Source organism: Mesitornis unicolor, unplaced genomic scaffold, assembly GCF_000695765.1.
Source record: "Mesitornis unicolor isolate BGI_N332 unplaced genomic scaffold, ASM69576v1 scaffold29348, whole genome shotgun sequence".
Classification (NCBI taxonomy): domain Eukaryota; kingdom Metazoa; phylum Chordata; class Aves; order Mesitornithiformes; family Mesitornithidae; genus Mesitornis; species Mesitornis unicolor.
In genome coordinates, this window is record NW_010200250.1 from 1 (window position 1) to 19,492 (window position 19,492).

Here is a 19,492-nt window from a genome sequence, read left to right on the forward strand (position 1 = left end):
ACCTATGTGCCCCCCTTGCCCCAGTACAGGAGGCTGCCGTGTGTGGCCATGGGTGGCTGCTTGCCACCTCCCAGCCCCGGCCACCTCCGACTCGCTGGTGGGAAGGAGGTGTGCTGCAAGTGCCGAGCCGGAAAACCGCAGCGATGTGAGCGGAAGCGGTGCAGGCAGCGGCCCCGGGGACAGGCGGGAGGGCCTTTCGCAAAGTGGTGGTTGCACCTTCCGAAACTTGCAGCCATCCGGTACGGTGAGGGGGTGGAGAGTGGTGATGCCAGCCGAGGAATTGGGGTGCATTCCCCATTTTTCCCCCATGGATGCACTGTGCCCCTGCACACCCCATAACCACGTGTGTTTGAGGAGCCCGTTCTTGGCCCCAGCAGGACGATGAGGAGGAAATCGAGCAGCACGAAGCGCCTCTCTCCTGCCCCCAGCACCCAGACCTCCTACTACAGCGAGTCCGTGGTGAGCGAGTCCTACCTGGGGGGCAGCCGGGGCCTCGCCGCCCTGGGCAACTCCATGCTGGACGATGACCTGGACAGCAGCACCTACTGGGGTGAGCCCTCCAGTGGCGGCGGGGGGGCCTCCCTGGGCACAGGGGGAGTCGGCCTTCCTGGGCACCAGGGGCATGTGGGGGCAGCCCCCAGGCTGGCCAAGTGGGTTGCCTCCTGTGGGAGTGGGTGGTTTCTCAGGGGGTCTCTGTTTTGGGGGGCAGGCGGGGAGTTCTCCACCAGGAGGAGAAGAGGCACAGGGGACACTGAGTCCAGCAAGATCAACGGGCTGCTGGAGAGCAAGACCTACGATACCTACGCCTCCTCGTCTGGGTACTCCTCGGAGGACGACTATGCTGGTAGGGATGCACCAGCCCCTCTGCGGTGGCAGAGGGGTGGGGGGGAATGCTGCCAGTCCCCCTCCTGCATCCTACCCCCCACACAAAGCCATCCCACACTGAGGGATGCCAGCTCCCTTTGGTGACTTCCTGTCTCCCTTCATCCTTTCCAGGTCACTTCTACTCAGGCCAGAGTAGCTCCGGGTCGGGGCTGAGGACCGCAGCCTCCCGGGTGGGCTCCTTCCTCTGGCAGGTGTTCACCTCCCCAGGTGAGTGAGGGTCTACTGGGAGAGGTTCCAGCAGCACCTTTCATCCCTGCCAGTGTCTCCCCTTGCCGTGTGCTGTGTGTGCTGTTCCCTAGTGGGATGGAGAAGTTTTATCCACCTGTGGGAGCATCCTTGAGGTTGGAGGGGAAATCCCTGCCAGGACCCCACCTGAGGCTCCATTTCTCTCACAACAGCTCGGTTCGTGGGATGGTTGCTTTCGGGGCTGGCAGCTGCCTGGCACCACCTCACCAGCACAGATCCCTGCCTGGAGGGCGTCCCCTTCTCCAGGTGAGCATGGTGGTGGGACATCTTGTGCCGAAGCCTGGCTGGGCTTTGCTTCCCCTCTGGCCCTCATCCAGAGGAGTGCTGCATTGAGGGGAGGCAGCTGCTGCCCTACAGACGCCTCTTTGTGCTCCTCGCTGCAGGCGCTACCCGTGGCTGAAGAGGTCCCTGCTGCTGCTGCGGCTCCTCCCTCTCCGCTCCTCCTGCTCCTGGCTGTGGCTGCCTATGGTAAGTGGGCCTGGCTTCATCTAGGGCAGTGCAGGGCATCCTGCTGCTGTACCCAAGGGATGGGATGGGATAGGACAGGATGCCCACAGACTCGGTGACCGTGGCTCCTGGTACCCTGGTACATCTGCACCCCTTTTCTGGGGCCTCCTGGCAACCCCAGGTGATGCTGATGGCTGAGCCTCTGTATCTCCACCCTGTCCCCTGCTATGGCCCATTACTGTCCTAATTTCTTGACCATCTTATCCTCCTGCATGCCCAGGAGCGTGGTACTTCTACCCATACGGGCTGTCAACACTCAGCCTCCCTGCCTTCCCGTGGTGGGGAGCTGGGAAGCTCTCCTCCTCCGATGCAGCTGGGGCCGGGGACCTGACCGCGCTGGACCAGGTGAGCCTTGACAAAGGCCTGGTAGTGGTCCAGGTGGGGTGGGTGCCTTGCAGGGAGAAGAGCCAGGACAGTGTGGTCGATGGCTGAAGGAGCCCTTCCAGGGGATGGGAAAGTGGTGGAGGATGGGGCAGATGATGGCTTCACACTAGTGGAAGTGGCTCCCCCAGCTTGTGGCCATCTCGGGGTGTCCCAGGGATGGAGCATTGGGAACATCTGCCCTCTCTTGGCAAGCAGCGGATGAATAAGATGTCACTGACTCTGGGGGGGGTAATGTGCCCTTTCACAGGAGTCCCTGTGGAGCAGACGGCACCCCCGGGGGTCTGCACCTCCCTGAGGGGATGCATCATGCCTTGTCTTTGCCCATGGCAGGGGCTGCGGGGGGGGGCATCGCTTCCAGGCCCTGGAGAAGCGCTTTGAGGCCCTGGAGGCCGATTTGTCACGATGGGAGCTGCAGCGGGGGACAGCAGCAGTAACGGCGGGGGGAGGGCCACCCCCCGGGGATGTCCTGACGCTGCTGGAGGGGCTGGTGAGCCGCCAAGAAGCGGGGCTGAAGGAGCATCTCCGCACCGACATGACCAGCCACCTCCAGGTGAGGAACATGGGGGGTGTGTGGGGAGATAGGGGCATTTGGGGCTGGGTTCTGATGTTTCCCTCCCTGTTCCTCATCCCGCAGGGTGAGCTGGATACCATCCGAGCCCAGGTGCAGAGGGATTTAGATGGGCGCCTGGGGAAGATGGCACGAGCCTCTCAGGTAAGGGACGAGCGTACGGTGGTAACCTGGGCAGGACCTCGCCACCCGCCTTGCAGGTCTCACCCCTTCCCCTTCTCCTTTTCCTGGCAGGAGATGGAGGCACGCTTGCTAGAGCTGAACACAGCATGGCAGAGGTAATGAAATCCCCACAGTGAAGCTTGGGTGGAAGGAAAGGCCTTAGGACCTGGAAGGTCTGGTTTGCTTGAGCCAGGACTGTTGGCGTGAGGTTTTGTCTCCTTTCTCTTGGCACAGCTCGGTGCAGGAGGGCCTGCGGGGGAGCTTCCAACAGGAGGTGGGCAAGCTGGAGCAGGAGGTGGCAATGCTGAGGAGGGAGCTGGCGGGCCTCAAGTCGGACCAGGAGGTGATGGGGAAGCACGTGGAGGGGATGCTGGAGCAGCTGAAGGCGGTGCGGGCTGATGTGAGTCCCCCAGTCCCCCCACTTTTCGGCAGAGGGAGGAACGAGGGGCCCCTGCCAGGGGGGCTGAGCTCTGTCCCCACTGTCGCAGGTGGAAGCGCAGTTCCCGGCGTGGGTCAGCCGTTTCCTGTCGCAGCCCCAGCGGGATGGCGCTGCCAGCCTCATCCTCCAGCGGGAAGATCTGCAAGAGGAGCTCCAGGCCCTGGAGCGCAAGATTCTGGCCAAAGTCCTGGAGGACCGCAGGCTGTCGGGAAGGGATGCTCAGGCTGGCATCGGAGTGGCCTTGCGGCAAGGAGGGACCGCGGGGGTGACAGAAGAGGTGAGATCTGACCTGAGCCCCAGGGACACGGTGGTGGCCACAGGCATGGGGTGGAGGGCACAAGTTGTCTGGCCGATGGCAGAGCCATGAGGACAGCCCCCGTAGCTGGGACACCGATTCTGGGCTCGCATCCCACCTGGCAAGAGCATCCTCGAAACTCCTCCATCCCTTGTCTACCACCAAGACACCTGCAAACTGCCCTGGAAGGGGTGGCAGGGGACAAGACCTTAAAATCCACGTTTTGGCTTGTGCATCTTTCCCCCAGAAGGCAGAGTGGGTGCCCACAGGGTTTCCACAGGCCAATCACCTTGTTTCCCCCCGTCCTTCAGCAGCCCTCTGGAGTCATATGGGGCAAAGTGCTACAGCAGAGTGACACCATGGGAAAAAAATGAGCCTGCTTGCTTTGGAAAGAGTCTCTGGTAGCGCAGGGAGGGAGGGATCAGGCCAGGATTAGCAGTCCCTGCGGCCTGCGCAGGCTTGGTGGGTGCTGTAAAATTTAGACCCAGAGCGGTGTTGCAGTGTCCCGGCTGCTGGGGCTGGGTTTGGCTACAGAGAGATGCTCCAGATGCCTCCCCTTTTTCTGGAGGGGGGGAAGCTTCCATCGGTTCTGCAGGATGGGGCAGGGGGGACAAGCAGATGATGGGTGAGCTGTCGGGTTGTGTCTGGTACCTGCTGGGGGATACCCCTCCTCCCCTGGGGCCAGCTTTGGGATGGGGATGGGCAAGCCCTGGATGCTGCTCCATCATTGCACAGCGCTGCTTATCAAGTGTATTTTTAGCAACCTGGCCAGCCAAACGCCTGTCCTCGCATTTTTGCCGGGGTGATTCATCCCCCGGCTGTTCTGTGGGAAGGTCCCTGTGCCCTCTCCGTCCCTGCAGGGTGGAGGCGGGTGGTGGGCGTGCAGGATGTGGATGCTGGCCCTTCACCCCTGTGCTTGGTTCTGCTGCAGCAAGTGCACCTCATCGTGGGTCAAGCTCTGAAGCACTACAGCGAGGACCGTGTGGGGATGGTGGACTATGCCCTGGAGTCAGCAGGTAGGTGGTGGGGACCTCTCTTCCCCCTGGGACAAGGTGGCCATCCTGGGGAGGGGTGTCACGGGGCTTACCTGCTGCCATCCCCCCTCTGCCCCAGGGGCCAGCGTCATCAACACGCGCTGCTCGGAGACCTATGAGACACGGACGGCACTGCTGAGCCTGTTTGGGATCCCCCTGTGGTACCACTCGCAGTCCCCTCGTGTCATCCTGCAGGTGGGCATCAATGAGTGAGACCCCACTAAGGGGGGGGATGGGACGGGCTGGGTTCTTGCATGGGTTGGGTGGGTTTTATTTGGCTCTTGCTGCTGCTCCAAGCTAGTGGCTGGGCTGATGCTGAAGAGAAAGAAGCACCAGTGGTGGTGACCCTGCTGTTCTTTTGCTCCTGCACTCGTAGCCAGATGTCAACCCTGGGAACTGCTGGGCGTTTCGTGGGTCCCAGGGCTTTGCCGTCATCCGCCTCTCCAGCCTCATCCGCCCCACAGCCGTGACGCTGGAGCACATCCCAAAAGCCCTCTCGCCCCAGGGGACCATTCCCAGCGCCCCCAAGGACTTCGCTGTCTATGTGAGTGCCCTCACCTGGACCCGAGGGAGCAGCCAGTGGGACACAGTGGGAGGGTGCCATGGCAGAGGGTGTGGGAAGGGAGGGCTAGCGAGCCCCAAAGTTGCTCTGGGGTGGTAGCCTTGTCCTGAAGGGCAGGAAGAAGCAATATTAGGGCAGAGAGGGACACAGGGCTTCAGGAAGGGTTCTGGGGGACACTGAGAGAGAGGGGATTGAGTAGATGTAATTCTCGGTCTTCCCCCCCCCATCCCTCCCTACTGGCCCCTGTCCCCATTTGTCCATTTTGGCCTGGAAGAGCAGGAGCGGGGGCCAAGTGTGCGCTTGCATCTCCGTCTCCGTCCCTGGGTATGCTCATCGCCTCCGCTCCCCCTCTCTGATCACCCCTGGTTCTCCCTTTCTGCCTCCCTGCCCCCCCGTAGGGCTTGAAGGAGGAGAGAGAAGAGGAGGGCCACCTTTTGGGGCAGTTCACCTACAGCCACGATGGTGACCCCATCCAAACGTTTTCCTTGGAGGTAAGTGCTTTGCCCTCAGAGACCCTATTTGAGAAGAAAATGGGGCCCCTGGGGGTCTCTGAGCCCTTGAGCTCTCAAGGGCTCAGGTTTTTCCTTCCCCCTCTCCGCCAAGGATGATGCCATGGCCACGTACCAGCTGGTGGAGCTCCGGGTGCTGAGCAATTGGGGCCACCCTGAATACACCTGCATCTACCGCTTCCGGGTGCACGGGGAGCCGGCGCACTGACCCCCGGCTCCGGCGTGGGATGAGGATGCTGCCGGGCTGACAGCAGGAGGGGATGCGTCTGGTTTGCCGCTTCGCACGTAGAAATTGGAGGATGCGCCAGCAGCCGCCCCAGGGAGCCGCCCCCCTCAGGGGAGAGCTGGTGTTTAAGGGGGTGAGGTTTTCACTTTTCCAAGGACCGGGAAGGCAAGGCAAGAGCATCCCGCGTGGGTCCTAGCGCAGCCGGGCTTGTTTTCAGCGTGTATCGGACGTTTTAACTTTTTAAGCTAATTTTTAATCGGGTCTGCGCAGCCCCTCGTCCCCGTTGACCCGTTGCTTTCAGATGGCGCGCCTAGCATTCCTGGGGCTTGGGAAAGGGGTGCGTAATTTTGCGATGCGCTTCACGCAGGCTTGGGCGCAATACGGTGTATGGTACCGCCGTGACCAGCTTGGTGAGGAGCCACCGGTCACGGCCACTGCGTTTCTCCCCTCCACGCAGGGTCATTTCTCCTGCCTTGGCGTTGGTTTAGGTAAAGATCTCCAGCCCTCTGATGCTGGGCTGGTAAAGGGGAAATAAGACAGTATTAATGAAGTATTAACACAAAACTAACAGTTTGGAGTAGTAGTAGGGGGAGAAATTTGGTACACGTTGGTGGCGGAGCCTGCCCTGGTGCCACCATCCGTCCGGTCAAGCCCTCCTGCTGCTGGTGGCTGTGCTGGGTCTCGGTGATGCCACCACCCCCCTGGCGTTAAGCTTGACAGTGCTATTGAAAACTCCTGTTGCCTGCTTCCTTTTCTGGGTTTGTTCTGTTTCCTTTCTTTTTTTTTTAAGGGGGCGGGAAGGGGGGTTATTTTCTAGTTGGGGTGTTGGAGGTATTTTTGTAGTAACAAAGGAAAAAAAAGATTATTTTTTTTTTTTAAAATTTCCCCCCCCATGTGATTTTTACTTAACCAGAGACTGTTACGTGGTGTCGCTTGGGCGAGTGGCTTAGATGCCGAGCTTTGTGTTGTAGGAGAATAGCGCTGACAGTAGAGTAAGCTAGAATAAGATGAGCAGAGCTGTTTAAGACACAGGCCTCACGTTGTTGGTGGCTTGGTAGCTGGACCTGGGAGACAAGGTCCCCCGTGGACTGCTGCTTGGTGGGGTGCCGGAGGTATTCCTGCTCCCCTTGATCCTGAGATGTCCTCTGAGACTGCAGCGTACGGCCGGGGTGCTTACCCATGGCTGTATCTGTACATAAGCGACTGTTGGCAGAGTTCAGAAGCTGCTGCCTCAGTGCTTTGCGTGGCTCTCTGCGTGCCTTGGGTGGGAGAGGGGGCAGAAGAGAGACCCTCCTTCACCAGGGGTTGCTGCTTCGCCTTGGGGCAGCAGGAGGGCCTCTCTGCTGTTCCCCAATGGCAGATGGCTGGCACGGGCCGACCTCCTTTCTTTTGGAAGGATTCCCTTTCCCTCCTGCCTCCGCCTTGCTGGCATTGCTTGGCTCCCCCAGCCCTGGCTGCAGAGGATGGGGCTGGAGCAGGATGGGGAGTCCTCCAAAAAACTGTACCCATCACATGGTGGGGGGAGCCGTGGCAGGGGACTGCAGGAAGGATGCAGGGGGACCTTCCCCAGGCCGAGGAGCGGCAGGGCCATCTGGCCCCTGCACCTCCTGGCTGCCTGGAGCACGCTTCGTTTGGCTCATGTTCTTGGATGGCGTTTAAAGCCTCCACATTTGTCTTGTGTTTTGTTGAAAGAAAAGCTAAAGGGCTCATGTTTAGTGTTTCGGCCCTGTCTGATGCTGGCATCATCTTTCCCTGGCACTGGGGGAGCAACTTGAATTGAGTCCTGCTCTGGTTTTCTCTGCTTGAAGCACTGTAGGGTGATGGGCATAGAGGAGGGGAAGGGTCTGAAGGGGTTTCTCCCTTCAGCCTGCTCTGCTGTGTATCAGGCAGAGGTGCTGAGGCCCCCATGCAGCCCAAGGGGGCTGATGGTGGCACATCCCTTCTAGAGGGGTCACCTTGCTCCAAACAGGGGAAGCGAGCCCAAAGGGCTCAATCCCATTTCCAGGTCAAAACTACCCCATGGAGCCCTTGCAGAGCTGGGAGGCCCTGCTGCTGGGAGAAAACAGACCGGTAGCCAGATCCCGTGATGATAAATTCTCTCCTATATTGAGCATAGTCCTAATTCTTGGCATCTGCAGCCAAAGTTATTTTAAACTTGTCTACAGCTGCCCGCTTGCCTCGGAGTCATGTCTGTGAGGGCCCTGCGTGCACAGAGTTGTGCTTTTTTGAATGCTTAGGCCTGTGCTGGGCTTGGCAGAGCAGCTCCCATATTTAATTGATTGATAAAAGAGAGCAGAGATGAAGCTCTCCCCCTTCCCCAGGGTTTGCTGGAGCAAATGCCATAACCGTGAGGCTGAAAAACCCATTTTCTTACCTCTCTTCTGGCTCCCTGGCCAGGAGATGGATGATCTCTTGGTAAATGAAGCATGAAGGGAGTCAGAGTGGGGTCTCTGCTCCCTCTTTGGGGGTGTTGACCACTTACTATGGGGAAGGGAGGATTTGGCTTTAGAGGGTAAGCCTGCCCTGTCCTTTGGAGATGAAAGGCTGTGCTGTTTGGGGGGGTTTATGTTCTCTCTAGCAGATCATGCTGGTTTTAGATGCCTCACCATGCGCTTTCTTGAGCTGCAAGGAAAACAGGGCGCATAAAACTGCTGCTTCAGCACAGTGCATCGCTGCCTGGGGGGTATTTAATCCTAGTGCTGATGCAGAAGATGAGCCTGGTGAAGCAGGAGAAATGCGAAACAGCTGTCGGAGCAGATTTCCCGTATTGACTCCATTTCCCTCCTCTGTTTCTCCCTCCTCGGTTTGCCCTACACACGTGCTCTGAATTAGCCCTGCAGAAACAGATGGTTACAGGCAGGAGACAAGTTTGTATTTGATGCTGTAGCCTGTTGCAAATGCTGCACTGTTTTGTTCATTTTTTAATCAACAGATTGTAATTTATGCCTATGCAAGAAAAAAAAAAGAAGACCAAGACAAATAAATTATATCAAAACTGCCGTGAGCTTTTTGGGCGTTTTGCCGGTGGGAATGCTGCACAGCTAGGAGGTAACCAGAGCTGCTGCTTTCTCATGGCAAATCCTTCTTTTCCAGCCTGACATACTAAGTGTAGGGTCAGCCCCTTTCCCTTTGTCATCAAGCAGGCTCTGGGATGCAGCAGGTGCTTGCAGCAATGATGGAAACAAGACCTACTGTTAGAAACTTGAATATCTTGGGATATGCAAGACCAAAACACTGCATCTTTGATGACTTCCAGCAGCCCAGGTCTGCGATAAACCATGGCTGTCCATCCTGCAGTGACACTGAAGCTGTCCCTGGCCATCAGTCTGTCCTCTCTTATGGCCATGAGCAGAGTCCAGCTTGGCCCTGAGGAGTGGCAGATGAGGCTCTGCCTGACACAGACCACAACTAAGGGTAGCTGTGTGTTGCTCTTCCCTTAACAGAGGCTGTAAGTTACTCAGCAGGCAGCTAAGAGCAAGGAGAAAGGAAATACTTAATTGTTCCCAGCATGAGCAAGTTAACAGAGCATAAAGAAGAGGCTGTAAAAATGGAAATTGGACTGGCTTGAGCTCAGGGAGAGTCACATCGGTGTCTGCTTAACCAGGATGGGCTGGTTTTTTTTCCCCTGGGCAGGGGGGATGGATGCTGGGTACATCAGTGTACCAGCTGCAGGAGGGACATGGAAAAATGGGGGGGGAGGTGGAATCAGAAAAACTGATACGGACACCAAATGGGAAGGGATGGGTATTGGGTGTCCATAGTACCTGACCGACCAGGAGTAGAGGGGCTGGGTGGGCCTTTGCTCCTGCTGCCACCAGCTCCCAGCCCAACACTTACCTGAGTTGGAAGGGGCTGTGCAGGGCAGGAAAATCCTTTGTGAAGCTCTGGGATCAACCAAGGAGCAGGGAAAGGCCCATTCCAAGCCCTAGAGAGCCCCCCCTATATTTACAGAAAGAGGCGAGGGACAAATCGCTGCGAGGGCCTGGGAAAGCACAAGCTTATGCAGGCACTGGAAGTGCTGTGCTAAAACTGCACCCTCTAGCAAAGCATCTCCCATGGAGTTGGACCCAAATGATCTGCTGCAGCAGCTCTTCACACACACCTCTCACACAGCATAGCTCACACCATGCGAACATTCTCACTTCACCACTCTGCTACTGAGAAGCACTACATCTTAGGCAGAGGAAAAGAGGCTGAGCAGCAGCTCCCCTGCAGCATGGCACATCATCCCCTGCCATCACTATGAGCGCAGCCTCCTCTCATAGCCAGCAAAGGAGCACGGTGCCAGGCAAATCTGCTTGGCCTGGCTTTCGGCGTTAAAGCAAAAACTAGTTTCCTAGGTGGACAAAAAAGCAACAAGATGTATTTTAACTTGGAACAAACTTTTTTAAAATTTATTTTATAGATCACACCATCCTGAGTGATCTTTGAATGCTGGTCACAAAAGAGAGCTCACACCACCTCCTTTGCACAAACTGAAGTAAACCCTCCTCCAGTCTCGGCAGTCTCCTTCACTGGGAGCACAAGGAATGGAAAAAGAGAAAACCGCCTGCAGCTCCCTGCTCCCCTGGGGAGCAGAGGGCAGTGAAATCAGATGCAGTTTGCTGCTGCTACAGGGCCAGAAGACAAACGCACCAGGCCCTCGCGCCCTGCGTAGCCACACTTCACACCCCCTCACAATGTGGGTGCTATTAGTGTCGTAGCCGCCTATGGTTCCTCCCTCGCCAGGAGAGTGCTGGTATTTAGGCACATGGAAAGGACAGGCTGACCTCCCCGCTTCCACCCACGCTCAGGCCTCTGCAACCTCTAAGGCAAAGTACCCTCGGCTTCAAAAAACACGTTCCTCGCCTCTCCCGTGCCGCTTAATGCTCTCGGAGTGCTGGTGCCGGCATCGGGAGATGCGCTCTCAGGGAGCTTGCAAGCCTACCTCGAGTCACAAGGTGAACTCAAATGAACTCCTCACAGGCATCACAGAGTGAGAAACAGGAACAACCCGCTACGGAGGGACAGAAACTCCTCAGTCTAATTAAAATCCAAGTCCTTCATTGGAGGAGGAAGCCCTCAAAGAAACCGAGGCTGACCGTGCCTGCTGGGGAGAGCAACGATTCGCTGAGGATGCCACCTCCTCCCTCAAAAATGCTACGACGTTCCCACAGCTCCCCACAAGCTGGCAGGGGACAACTCCTGTCCACATGGGTGCCAAGCCAAGAGGCAGGGTTGGAAGAAGAGATCAAAATAAGCAGCGAATTGATCACTTGCACAACGCAGGATTAAAAAACGTGATAAAAATGAAGCTAATCTATAGACAGTCCTTGCAGGGCCTCCCTGGAGAAGCTGGAATTTATCATTAAAAAAAAAAAAAAAATCAATCTTAAAAAAATTTAAATTAAAGTCAGAAAAATGAACATGTACTTCCAAACCTGAAAGCACTTCTCTAAGTTCGGTACCGATTCATCATTGCCCTCTTTGGCTAAGAGAGGAAAAGACAAAACATACCTCTGCCATGGGAAAGTTTGGCTGGTGAGTTCCAGAAAACATTTAGGAAATTTTGGAGTAAACAAAATCAAGATAAGGTCCTATTTTCCTTGTGCCTCTGTTCCAAAGATTTAATCCCACCTGTGAACTCTGTCCATTGAGGTGAGAAGGCTTTCTCTGGCTCAAGAGACGGACTATGCGTTCCTGCTCTATATTCCTAATACTGTCAATCGAGCTGCCGCAGCCTCAAGAGGCAGCTAAGATTTGCTCCTATGTGCACAGAACAAACAATAAGGGAAGCAGCATGATGGGGAGGGGAACAGGATGGGCAAATGACTGCCCACTTAAGTCTGCCTCTATTTAAAATCTAAGTGCTACCAACGTATCTGAGGATATTTAGTATAGGATTCCTCAACTTAACATCAAGAACTGCCTTCCAATTTGCTTCCTCCTTACATCTCCAACTAATAAATTTTCTTACCATCTCCTTCAGACTTCGGTCACTAAAGCATTAAATTAAACCCATTTAGAAATAGTGTGAGATGGAGGGAATCCAGAAACATATTTGGCACGGGGCCACAGTGGTGAGGAAGCAATGCCCTGTGCAGCCACCCTAAGGAACCTGTTTGAACCTTTCCAAGTCTGAAATTTCAGGCATCTGATAACCCCTGGGTCTGAGACATCACAGAGGAGGAGAGCAGCAAGTCCTGCAGACAGAATGGGGTGAGGGAGGAGGGAGGCAGCTAACTGGCTCTTCTCAGTTCTGTCCAGACTCTCATCATCTTCATGCACACAAAATATAATAAAAACTAATAAGAATAAAAACTAAGCCCATGATGTACAAAAATGTGTCGACAGGGGGAGAAGGAAGGTGTCAGTTACCCAGTTCTGTGTCTTATCACCTTCATTAGCTTATAAATTATGCTCCTCTCCATTGCTTCCTTCGGGGAGGAGGGACGATTCTTCTGCAGCCAATCAGCTGGGATGGGTTTTGGTTTAAGCTGCTCTGGATCTTTTGGATAAGAAATGAAGGGAAGGGGAGGAATTCCTCAGAGAGAGGAGAAGTAAGAAATTCAGCAGCCACTGGCAGGAGTCACACAGGCTCCCTGAGACTTCACTTTATGGCGCTGACCCCCACGTCGTCGGCCTCCTCCTCCAACTTTTGACTGAAAAACAAGAAAATACACTTTAGTGTGCAGCGACCTCTGAATCAGAGCATCAACACAGCAGGAGCTCAGCTGGATTACACACACGTCCAGACAGCGGGAGGGCAGTTGTGACTGATCAGCTTCCTACCACTGCAGGAAGGAGATAAAGCACACAGACACGCCATGAAGGAAGGAGGAGAGACAGATACACCATGAAGTTCAACCCTTCAAGCTGGGGAGGACTTGATTTCCCAATTTTCTGAGCACTTCACTCCCATGAGAATCAGCAGGTGCCATGGGGCTCGGAGTCTGGGAAATCAAGGCCTCCTTCAGCTTCATGAAGAATGAAAGGAGAGCCCCCCACCACCTACCAAGGCTTTCTTGCTAACCTGACTTTGTTCCCAGCCCCAGGCCAGCAAACCCACCACTCTCTTTTAAAGCAGCCAAATACCTTATTGCCCTCACGGATGTGGGGCTCTTCATCCAGCGCAGGCTGAGGGGAAGCAGCAAAGAGAAAGAGGCAGAGGTAAGCAAGAACAGAAGCAACACAGACTCTCTGGGGGAGGGACAAAACTAAGAGCAAGCTGGGAGCACCACTTGCAACCACAGTGATGCCACAAGATGACAAGAAGGAGGTGGGGGATCAGTAAGAAGCCACAGGCACATGGACCACAGTCCTTTTGCACAGGCAAAGGGAGACAACCCCTGCCAGAGGGCCCTCTTTCAGCAACCACCCTGGCTCAAGAGGTGAGGTTTGACCAATGACAACTAAGAAAGCTAAAATTAAGAGGGGTAACACTGACCAGGGCTCTTGACAGAGTCAGTTTCTGAAACTTTCACGTACTAGATAAGAACACTAAATGGAGGAGATCCATGTAATAAAGCTAATAAATAGCTTCCAAAGCCTGCAGTTAAAATTGAGTTTCCATTCCTTTCAAAGCAGAAGAGCTACATACCCTCAGCTGAGCTGTCCTAACCAACAAAACAACGTGGATAAGTTTCTCCAGAAAGAGATAAGCCTTTCCTTCTCCTTGGACATCTCAATCATCCCTCTTTGACCTGTGCTTAATACCACCACTAACGTCGTAGTTTCTCTAGTGTAGGGATGTTCTGTTTCTCATTCAAAGAGCAGAGACCCAACCCTGTGACTGGTTGACAGATGCTTCACTAGTTCAGCTACTGGGTATATGGAGACGCTTCTTCACCACAAGCACAGTCAAGCAGTGAAATAGGCTGCCAGGGGAGGTTGTGCAGTCTTCTTCCTCAGAGGTTTTCAAGACATGACTGGATAAAACCCTCAGCAACCTGGCCTGACCTCACAGCTAATCCTACTTAGAGCAGGAAGTTAGACTAGACACTTCCTGAGGTCCAACCTGAATTGTCCCAGGACTCTAAGCTGCCAGCCGCTGAAAGGTCAGCCATGAGGAGTCATCCAGTCATCAGAGAATCCCGATTTCTGCTGTCATATATTATATTTCTATTTGTTTCTCTTGCACACTGAGCCCCAAAGCAAGTCCAAAGCAAGGGTATGAGGGGATAATGCTGGTGCTTTAGAGTGCCCTTCCTCCAGCACATGAAACCAGGATACAAACAGGATGGAGATGATATTTTTCCTCCCTTACCAATGGTTGCAGGGCAGTAGGTGTTGGTGGTGCTGTGGCTGTTGAGGGGGCCTCGTCTCCAGCTGGTGGGCCCCCAGCTGCCGTCCCAGCTTGGGGAACACCATCCTCTCGTTTCGTAACAGCTCCCTTCTTGGTTGACTGCATCTTGATCTGCTGTGGCTTGGAGTTCATTGGTGAGTTATTGGTGGTCTGGAGTAACTGCAAGTTACAACAGGAGAGGCCAAAATCAGCATTAACTTAGCTAAGCCAATCTGGCAAGGTTCAGTGCTGCTTTTTAACAAAAAAGCTTTGATAGAATTGATACCAATAGCCAAAGAAAGCAGCAGCAGTTGTCTAAGGAAACCCAGATCCCTCAGCTGCTTTCAAGAACCTTTACAGGGTGGAAAGGGCCCCTTAGCTGAGGTGACACTGAGCTCTCCTCAGTATGACTAAAAGGAACCAGTTACAAGCTGTCAGAAAGAGACCAAGCCTTAAGAACTAGAGGGATCTGGCTCACCCCCACCTTTGCATTCCCTCATTCACACCAGCTACGATCTACCCCACACCAAAACACATTGGTCATCTGCAACCCATGTCAGGCTGATGGTTGTGATTGAAAGATGGCCTTTTCCCTCAATTTTCCAGAGCCATCCCAATTCTCCTGCTGGCTTCTCAGCACCAAAAGCAGCTAATGGGCAAAAAAGCTCAACCTTGCACTCCTCCACCTTTACCTTAGTGATGGTACCCACAGCTTTGGTGCGGCCTTCACGGAAGACCAGCCGCTGGTCTATATGCAAATATTCCGGGGTTTTGATGAAGCGAAAGTGCACGGTGGCTTTGTCCCCTGTCCGCAGGCAGTCCTTGTCCATGCTGAGAATCGTGGCTGTCTGGCGGATGCTGCCACAATGCACTGTGAATGTAACACACAAAAGGCTTTCAAGAGCCAATGCCATTAGTGGAATAAGCTGCAGACAGACATATAAGGCAGCTCTTGCTACCCTACAGCTAACAGCACCGAGTTTCAAATGTAAAAATCTACTGTGTACCAAAGCCTATATGGGTCACATGGCTGCTTTTGTTCAGTCCTCAGAAAGAAAACACACAGAAGCTACAACGGTTGCCTTTCAATGGAGACTTTCCTGAAGCATCCTCAACAGAATGCGACACACCAAGCAGCCAGAACAGAGGGCAGGACCTAAAATGAGCCTCTCAGTCAGCACTTGGAGCTGAAGAATCTTTGCACCATGGAGATGTGGCTCAGGCACGCTTCAAGTACACTTGGAGTCACACATCTGCTTTCTACCTACAGCTTTTGCCATTCTCCTCTGTCAGCTCCCTCCCCTCTCTCTAATGCACTGCTGGGAAAGGTAAAACCAGGAACTACGGCTTATATTCAGGCTGACAGAGCCATCAGGAGCAACACGATCTCAGGCTAGAGCTGACATAAACTGTTACCACTGAGAAACAAAGATGAGACAACACTGAGACACATACCCATGGCCTGGTATCGTGGGCTGATGGTGGTGGGGTGATGAAGCACCAGAATCTCTGCTTCAAACTCCCACGACGCTTGTGGATTCAGGCGGGGTGACACCATTACCATGCCTTTCCGTATGGAAGAACGTTTGATCTGAAAAGCAGAGACATAAAACAACCTTAGTACGATTCTCCAGGGAAGAAATGTGCTTCTCTGGCTGATTGCATCCAGAAGAATCCTAAGGGATTTCACAGATATCAACTCGCGCTCACCAAAAGGGAAAGCAAGAGCTGTTTAGTGGTATGTAATGGTGTTATGCAAAGGTTGCAAAAATAAAACACAACTGAAGTTTCTAAGGAGGCTTTAGTTAGAGTGCTGGTAATGCTGGACACTGACACAAGTTTTAACTCACTGATCCTTTAAAACCAAAACACACATTTCGGTTGCTCATTATCCAAGCAGATGATCTCTCCAAAAGCATCATGCCTGTCAACACAAATTGGTAAGCCTGAACACAGGAAGTTTTGAATAGCTTAAACTATATTCCCTTAAAATTGATGCAGCTTCTATTGACAGAAACCTTTCACCAGTTGAATCATATAAAATTTTGCTAATTTTTAAACCCCAAAGCATGCAGCTGCTCCTACAAGTTGAGAGGAATAGCATAAATACCCTGCCCAGGCCCCTAATGCAGCACAAAAGGAGACTTTTCTTGCAATGCCTCCACTTTGGCACACATCTCTATCACTATTCCTCATTACACCTTGGGTCCCACTGCTACCACCTGGCAGCTGCCAGGACCCAGAGAGGTTTCATCAGATTTTAATGCACTGTGAAATGAGGTAGCTGAGGTTTGCAGGAGCATTTGGATTGCAGCTGAACTCCAAGAGCATTCTAAAATTAGGAGGGTGGCCCATGTTCTGGGAGTCCAGAGAAGATCATCTCACCTTTTTCAGAGCAAAGGAGGCAGTCTGGCCTCCCCGCACTTCTTTGACGGGCATTCTCTTGCGGTGGATGGACTTGACAGCAATAGAGAGGAAGTTGCCGAGGGGATCTGGCCCCAGTAGCAGGGTATCATTTAGCTTGATTAAGCCTCTCAGTGTTGTCCCAGACACAACTGTTCCTACGCCCTATGGCAAAAAAGAAAAAGCAGTGATTGGAGTTACAGAAGAGCTCTAGAACCCCCCCTCTCTAGGGAAGATGCTTTCTTCAACCTGAAAGAGGGAGCAGAAAATTGTCCCAAATACCAGGCCCCTTACCGGGACAGAGTAAGTATCATCTATCTGGAATTCTGCTGGCTCTTCTTCCCTGTAACTGGTCCGTGGAGATAAAAGATTAAGAAACATCTTCAGCAAATCTAGGTTTTCCCCAGTGACATTTGAAATCTGGAAAATCGGGCACATCCTGTAAAGGAAAATTGATGAAAGTGGAGTTAGTTCACCTCCACGTGTAGAGAGACATCCAAAATCTTGGGACTGAATTCAGTACACAGTGCTAGAAATGGAGAGCCTGGCAAGCAGTCAGATGCCCCGCATTTGAAAACCTGCAATACTGCCTCTGCCTTCTAATGACATTCAGGAATAGGTGTGTAAGGTGTATAAGGACTGAAGGAAGCCGAATTCCCTGCCATCTTCTGCAGACTGCCCAGGAACAGCCTCTCATTTCTGTCTCAGACGGGGAAACACGAGCAGGTCAATCTCAGAATGAACACATTCTTATGGCATCAACACACCACATGGCAGATGCAACCTTCACACATCTCGACAATGGGACTCTCTTTCTGAACCTTCTCACCCGCTCTCCAAATAGGATCGAAAGAGAAACGACTCTCCTCCATTCTCATTACCTCTCTGAGCTGAAGTTGGAGGCTGTTACAATGACATCATCCTTGCTCTGAACCAGCACGGGAATCTTCCTGCACCCTGGGGACTTCAGCAGTCGCTGTAACAGCTTCAGGGTTTCTTAAAGGGTGAAATGAATATTGTTAGGGCAGCATCTCCCGTCTTTTACAGATTGCTTTTGTGGGGTCTCTCCCCAAAGGGAGACTGGTGCTTTTGCCACAGATAGACAGGAAAAGATGGCTAAAGGTGTGTGGGTGAGACTGAGTTTGCGGCAGCCCGGGTGGGACTAAGGAGCCACTCCATCTTCCATGTCATGCCAGCTAGATTGCTGCCAAGCGACACCACACATGAACAGACAACACATCTGCAAGTGCAGTGCTGTGAAGTAGACATTTTATAGCTGTCTATTAAGTAGCTTTAAGCAGTTACAAAGTATTTCCTACTACTGTAAAAGATTTTTCATCTTGAATTCTATGAAAACCAGCAGCAGTTGGGAACTGACTTATTTGAAAGTATGTGAATTAGAAATCAATTTTGATCAAATGAATCTCAACACACTTTGCCGGGCAATCAACCTGCCCTAGAAGGTTAGGGAAGCATCAAAGAGGTGAAGATCACCATCACAGACTAGGACAGTGTAGGCAGGCAAGATCCAGAAATAAATATTCTGGGACAAATCTCATGGCTTCCAACTTTGGTCTCCTCCTTCTTTTTAATTTATTTTCTAAGCCTCAAATCTACCAGGCAGCAGGGGCACGACCTGATTCACTAGCAACAGCCACAAGAAATGAGGTGGAAAAAAAAAAAAAAGGCTAGTAAAGGCTTAAAAGAGCAAATCATTTATATTCTACAATTGTCACCCAATTAGACGGTTTTTGTGAACAAATGATTGCCTATGGGAAAGTAACGTTTTGGATACAGAAACACAAACATCTAATCATGCCATCTGCTCTTCACAGATACATTTGAGCCAAAGCTTATGACTATTTAATTTAAACAGAACATGAAATGGGAGTGGCTCCTCCCAAGGGAAGCTCTTCTCTCCTCACCCTGAGCCGAACGCTCTCCTTCCTTCCCAGTTATTACCTTACGGTTCGGCCTTACATTTATTGCCAAACATCTGCTACAGAGATATTTAGATTATCTTTTGATCACATGTGTCTGTTTACCTGAAACGTATTTAGGGTTTTACAATAATGAACTAACCACAGGCAGCACTGGGAGCATTCCCTTTCCTGGTTCTCAGGACGGCTTATCAAAATAAACATTGTTCCAATCAACCACAGCATATTCCTGAAGGTATGAGAAATGTATCAAGAGAATTTTAAAGGTGAGAGTTGGTCACAGACTGAAAAAATGTCAAGCATAGGTTAAAGGGCCTCTGCTGGGGTTAGAGGTGCTGCTTTAACTGCTGCTGAGCAAAAAAGTCGCTAGCCCCTGCTGCTCATTGACTTTGTCCCTTGTTCAGGCCAGTCCTGCTACCATAACCCACAAATCCAGTTGCTTTGAACCATGATTTATTAAGTGTTGGTTGACTGTTCAGACAGAGCGAAGAGCTGCTGTGGTTATGTCCAGGTGAGCAGGAGGTACCAAGCACCTGCCCCATTACCTAATGACTGCCAGAGAAAAGCTTGATCACAGCTCAAGATCACACTCAAACTGCAGGCAAGGAGGCAAGCAGCTTTCAAGAGAACTTCCAGACTTTCTCTGCAGGTTTAAATATCCACAGAGATACATACTCCACATACTCCAAGTGTATGCTTCTCCCCTTAGAGCTCAATTAGCAAAACCCTGTAGCAAATGCTTCACATTGCCCAGCTGAGTTCCCCAACTTGAGTAATTTTGAAATGGTGACTGCCTGCAAAATGGGCAAGGGAAAAGGACAGATTTCTGGAGGGTGTTTAAGATACAGTCAAAACCAGATAAAGCAGTTTTCTTCCAGCAGTAATTCACAACAGCACATAGAGAGGTAAGAAACAGCCCTGCAGAGAGCTTGTAGGACTCACCTTGCAGGATGTTGGCAGGGCACATATCAATCTTGGTCACCACTACAAAGACGGGAACATTAAGTGCAAGTGCCAGGCCCAGGTGCTCCTTGGTCATCCCGACAATCCCAGCATTACTGCCAACCTA

General features: G+C 52.7%; 2 protein-coding genes across 2 annotated transcripts in view; one reads left to right on the forward strand and one right to left on the reverse strand.

Annotated features, from left to right (window-relative positions):
* Nucleotides 1-377: 377 nt before the first annotated feature.
* On the forward strand, nucleotides 378-5,799 carry SUN2 (Sad1 and UNC84 domain containing 2; the record flags this gene model as incomplete). Its single annotated transcript, XM_010189691.1, is given in 17 exon segments — nucleotides 378-550; nucleotides 710-844; nucleotides 997-1,092; nucleotides 1,284-1,377; nucleotides 1,515-1,554; nucleotides 1,557-1,599; nucleotides 1,859-1,982; nucleotides 2,362-2,572; nucleotides 2,657-2,734; nucleotides 2,825-2,868; nucleotides 2,987-3,152; nucleotides 3,241-3,468; nucleotides 4,418-4,502; nucleotides 4,600-4,715; nucleotides 4,897-5,064; nucleotides 5,481-5,573; nucleotides 5,686-5,799. Coding segments are annotated over 17 exon segments (2,008 nt in total), but the record flags the coding sequence as incomplete, so codon positions are not given.
* Nucleotides 5,800-11,791: 5,992 nt separating this feature from the next.
* Nucleotides 11,792-19,492, reverse strand: part of GTPBP1 (GTP binding protein 1) — a 12,082-nt gene continuing 4,381 nt past the window's right edge. The window contains exons 4-11 of the mRNA XM_010189690.1: nucleotides 19,366-19,489; nucleotides 17,365-17,479; nucleotides 16,778-16,922; nucleotides 16,466-16,648; nucleotides 15,536-15,671; nucleotides 14,773-14,951; nucleotides 14,063-14,260; nucleotides 11,792-12,458 (exon numbers count right to left, since the gene is read on the reverse strand). Coding sequence (XP_010187992.1) covers nucleotides 12,366-12,458; nucleotides 14,063-14,260; nucleotides 14,773-14,951; nucleotides 15,536-15,671; nucleotides 16,466-16,648; nucleotides 16,778-16,922; nucleotides 17,365-17,479; nucleotides 19,366-19,489 — 1,173 coding nt within the window. The 3' untranslated portion in view covers nucleotides 11,792-12,365. The remainder of the gene's footprint in view (nucleotides 12,459-14,062; nucleotides 14,261-14,772; nucleotides 14,952-15,535; nucleotides 15,672-16,465; nucleotides 16,649-16,777; nucleotides 16,923-17,364; nucleotides 17,480-19,365; nucleotides 19,490-19,492) is intronic.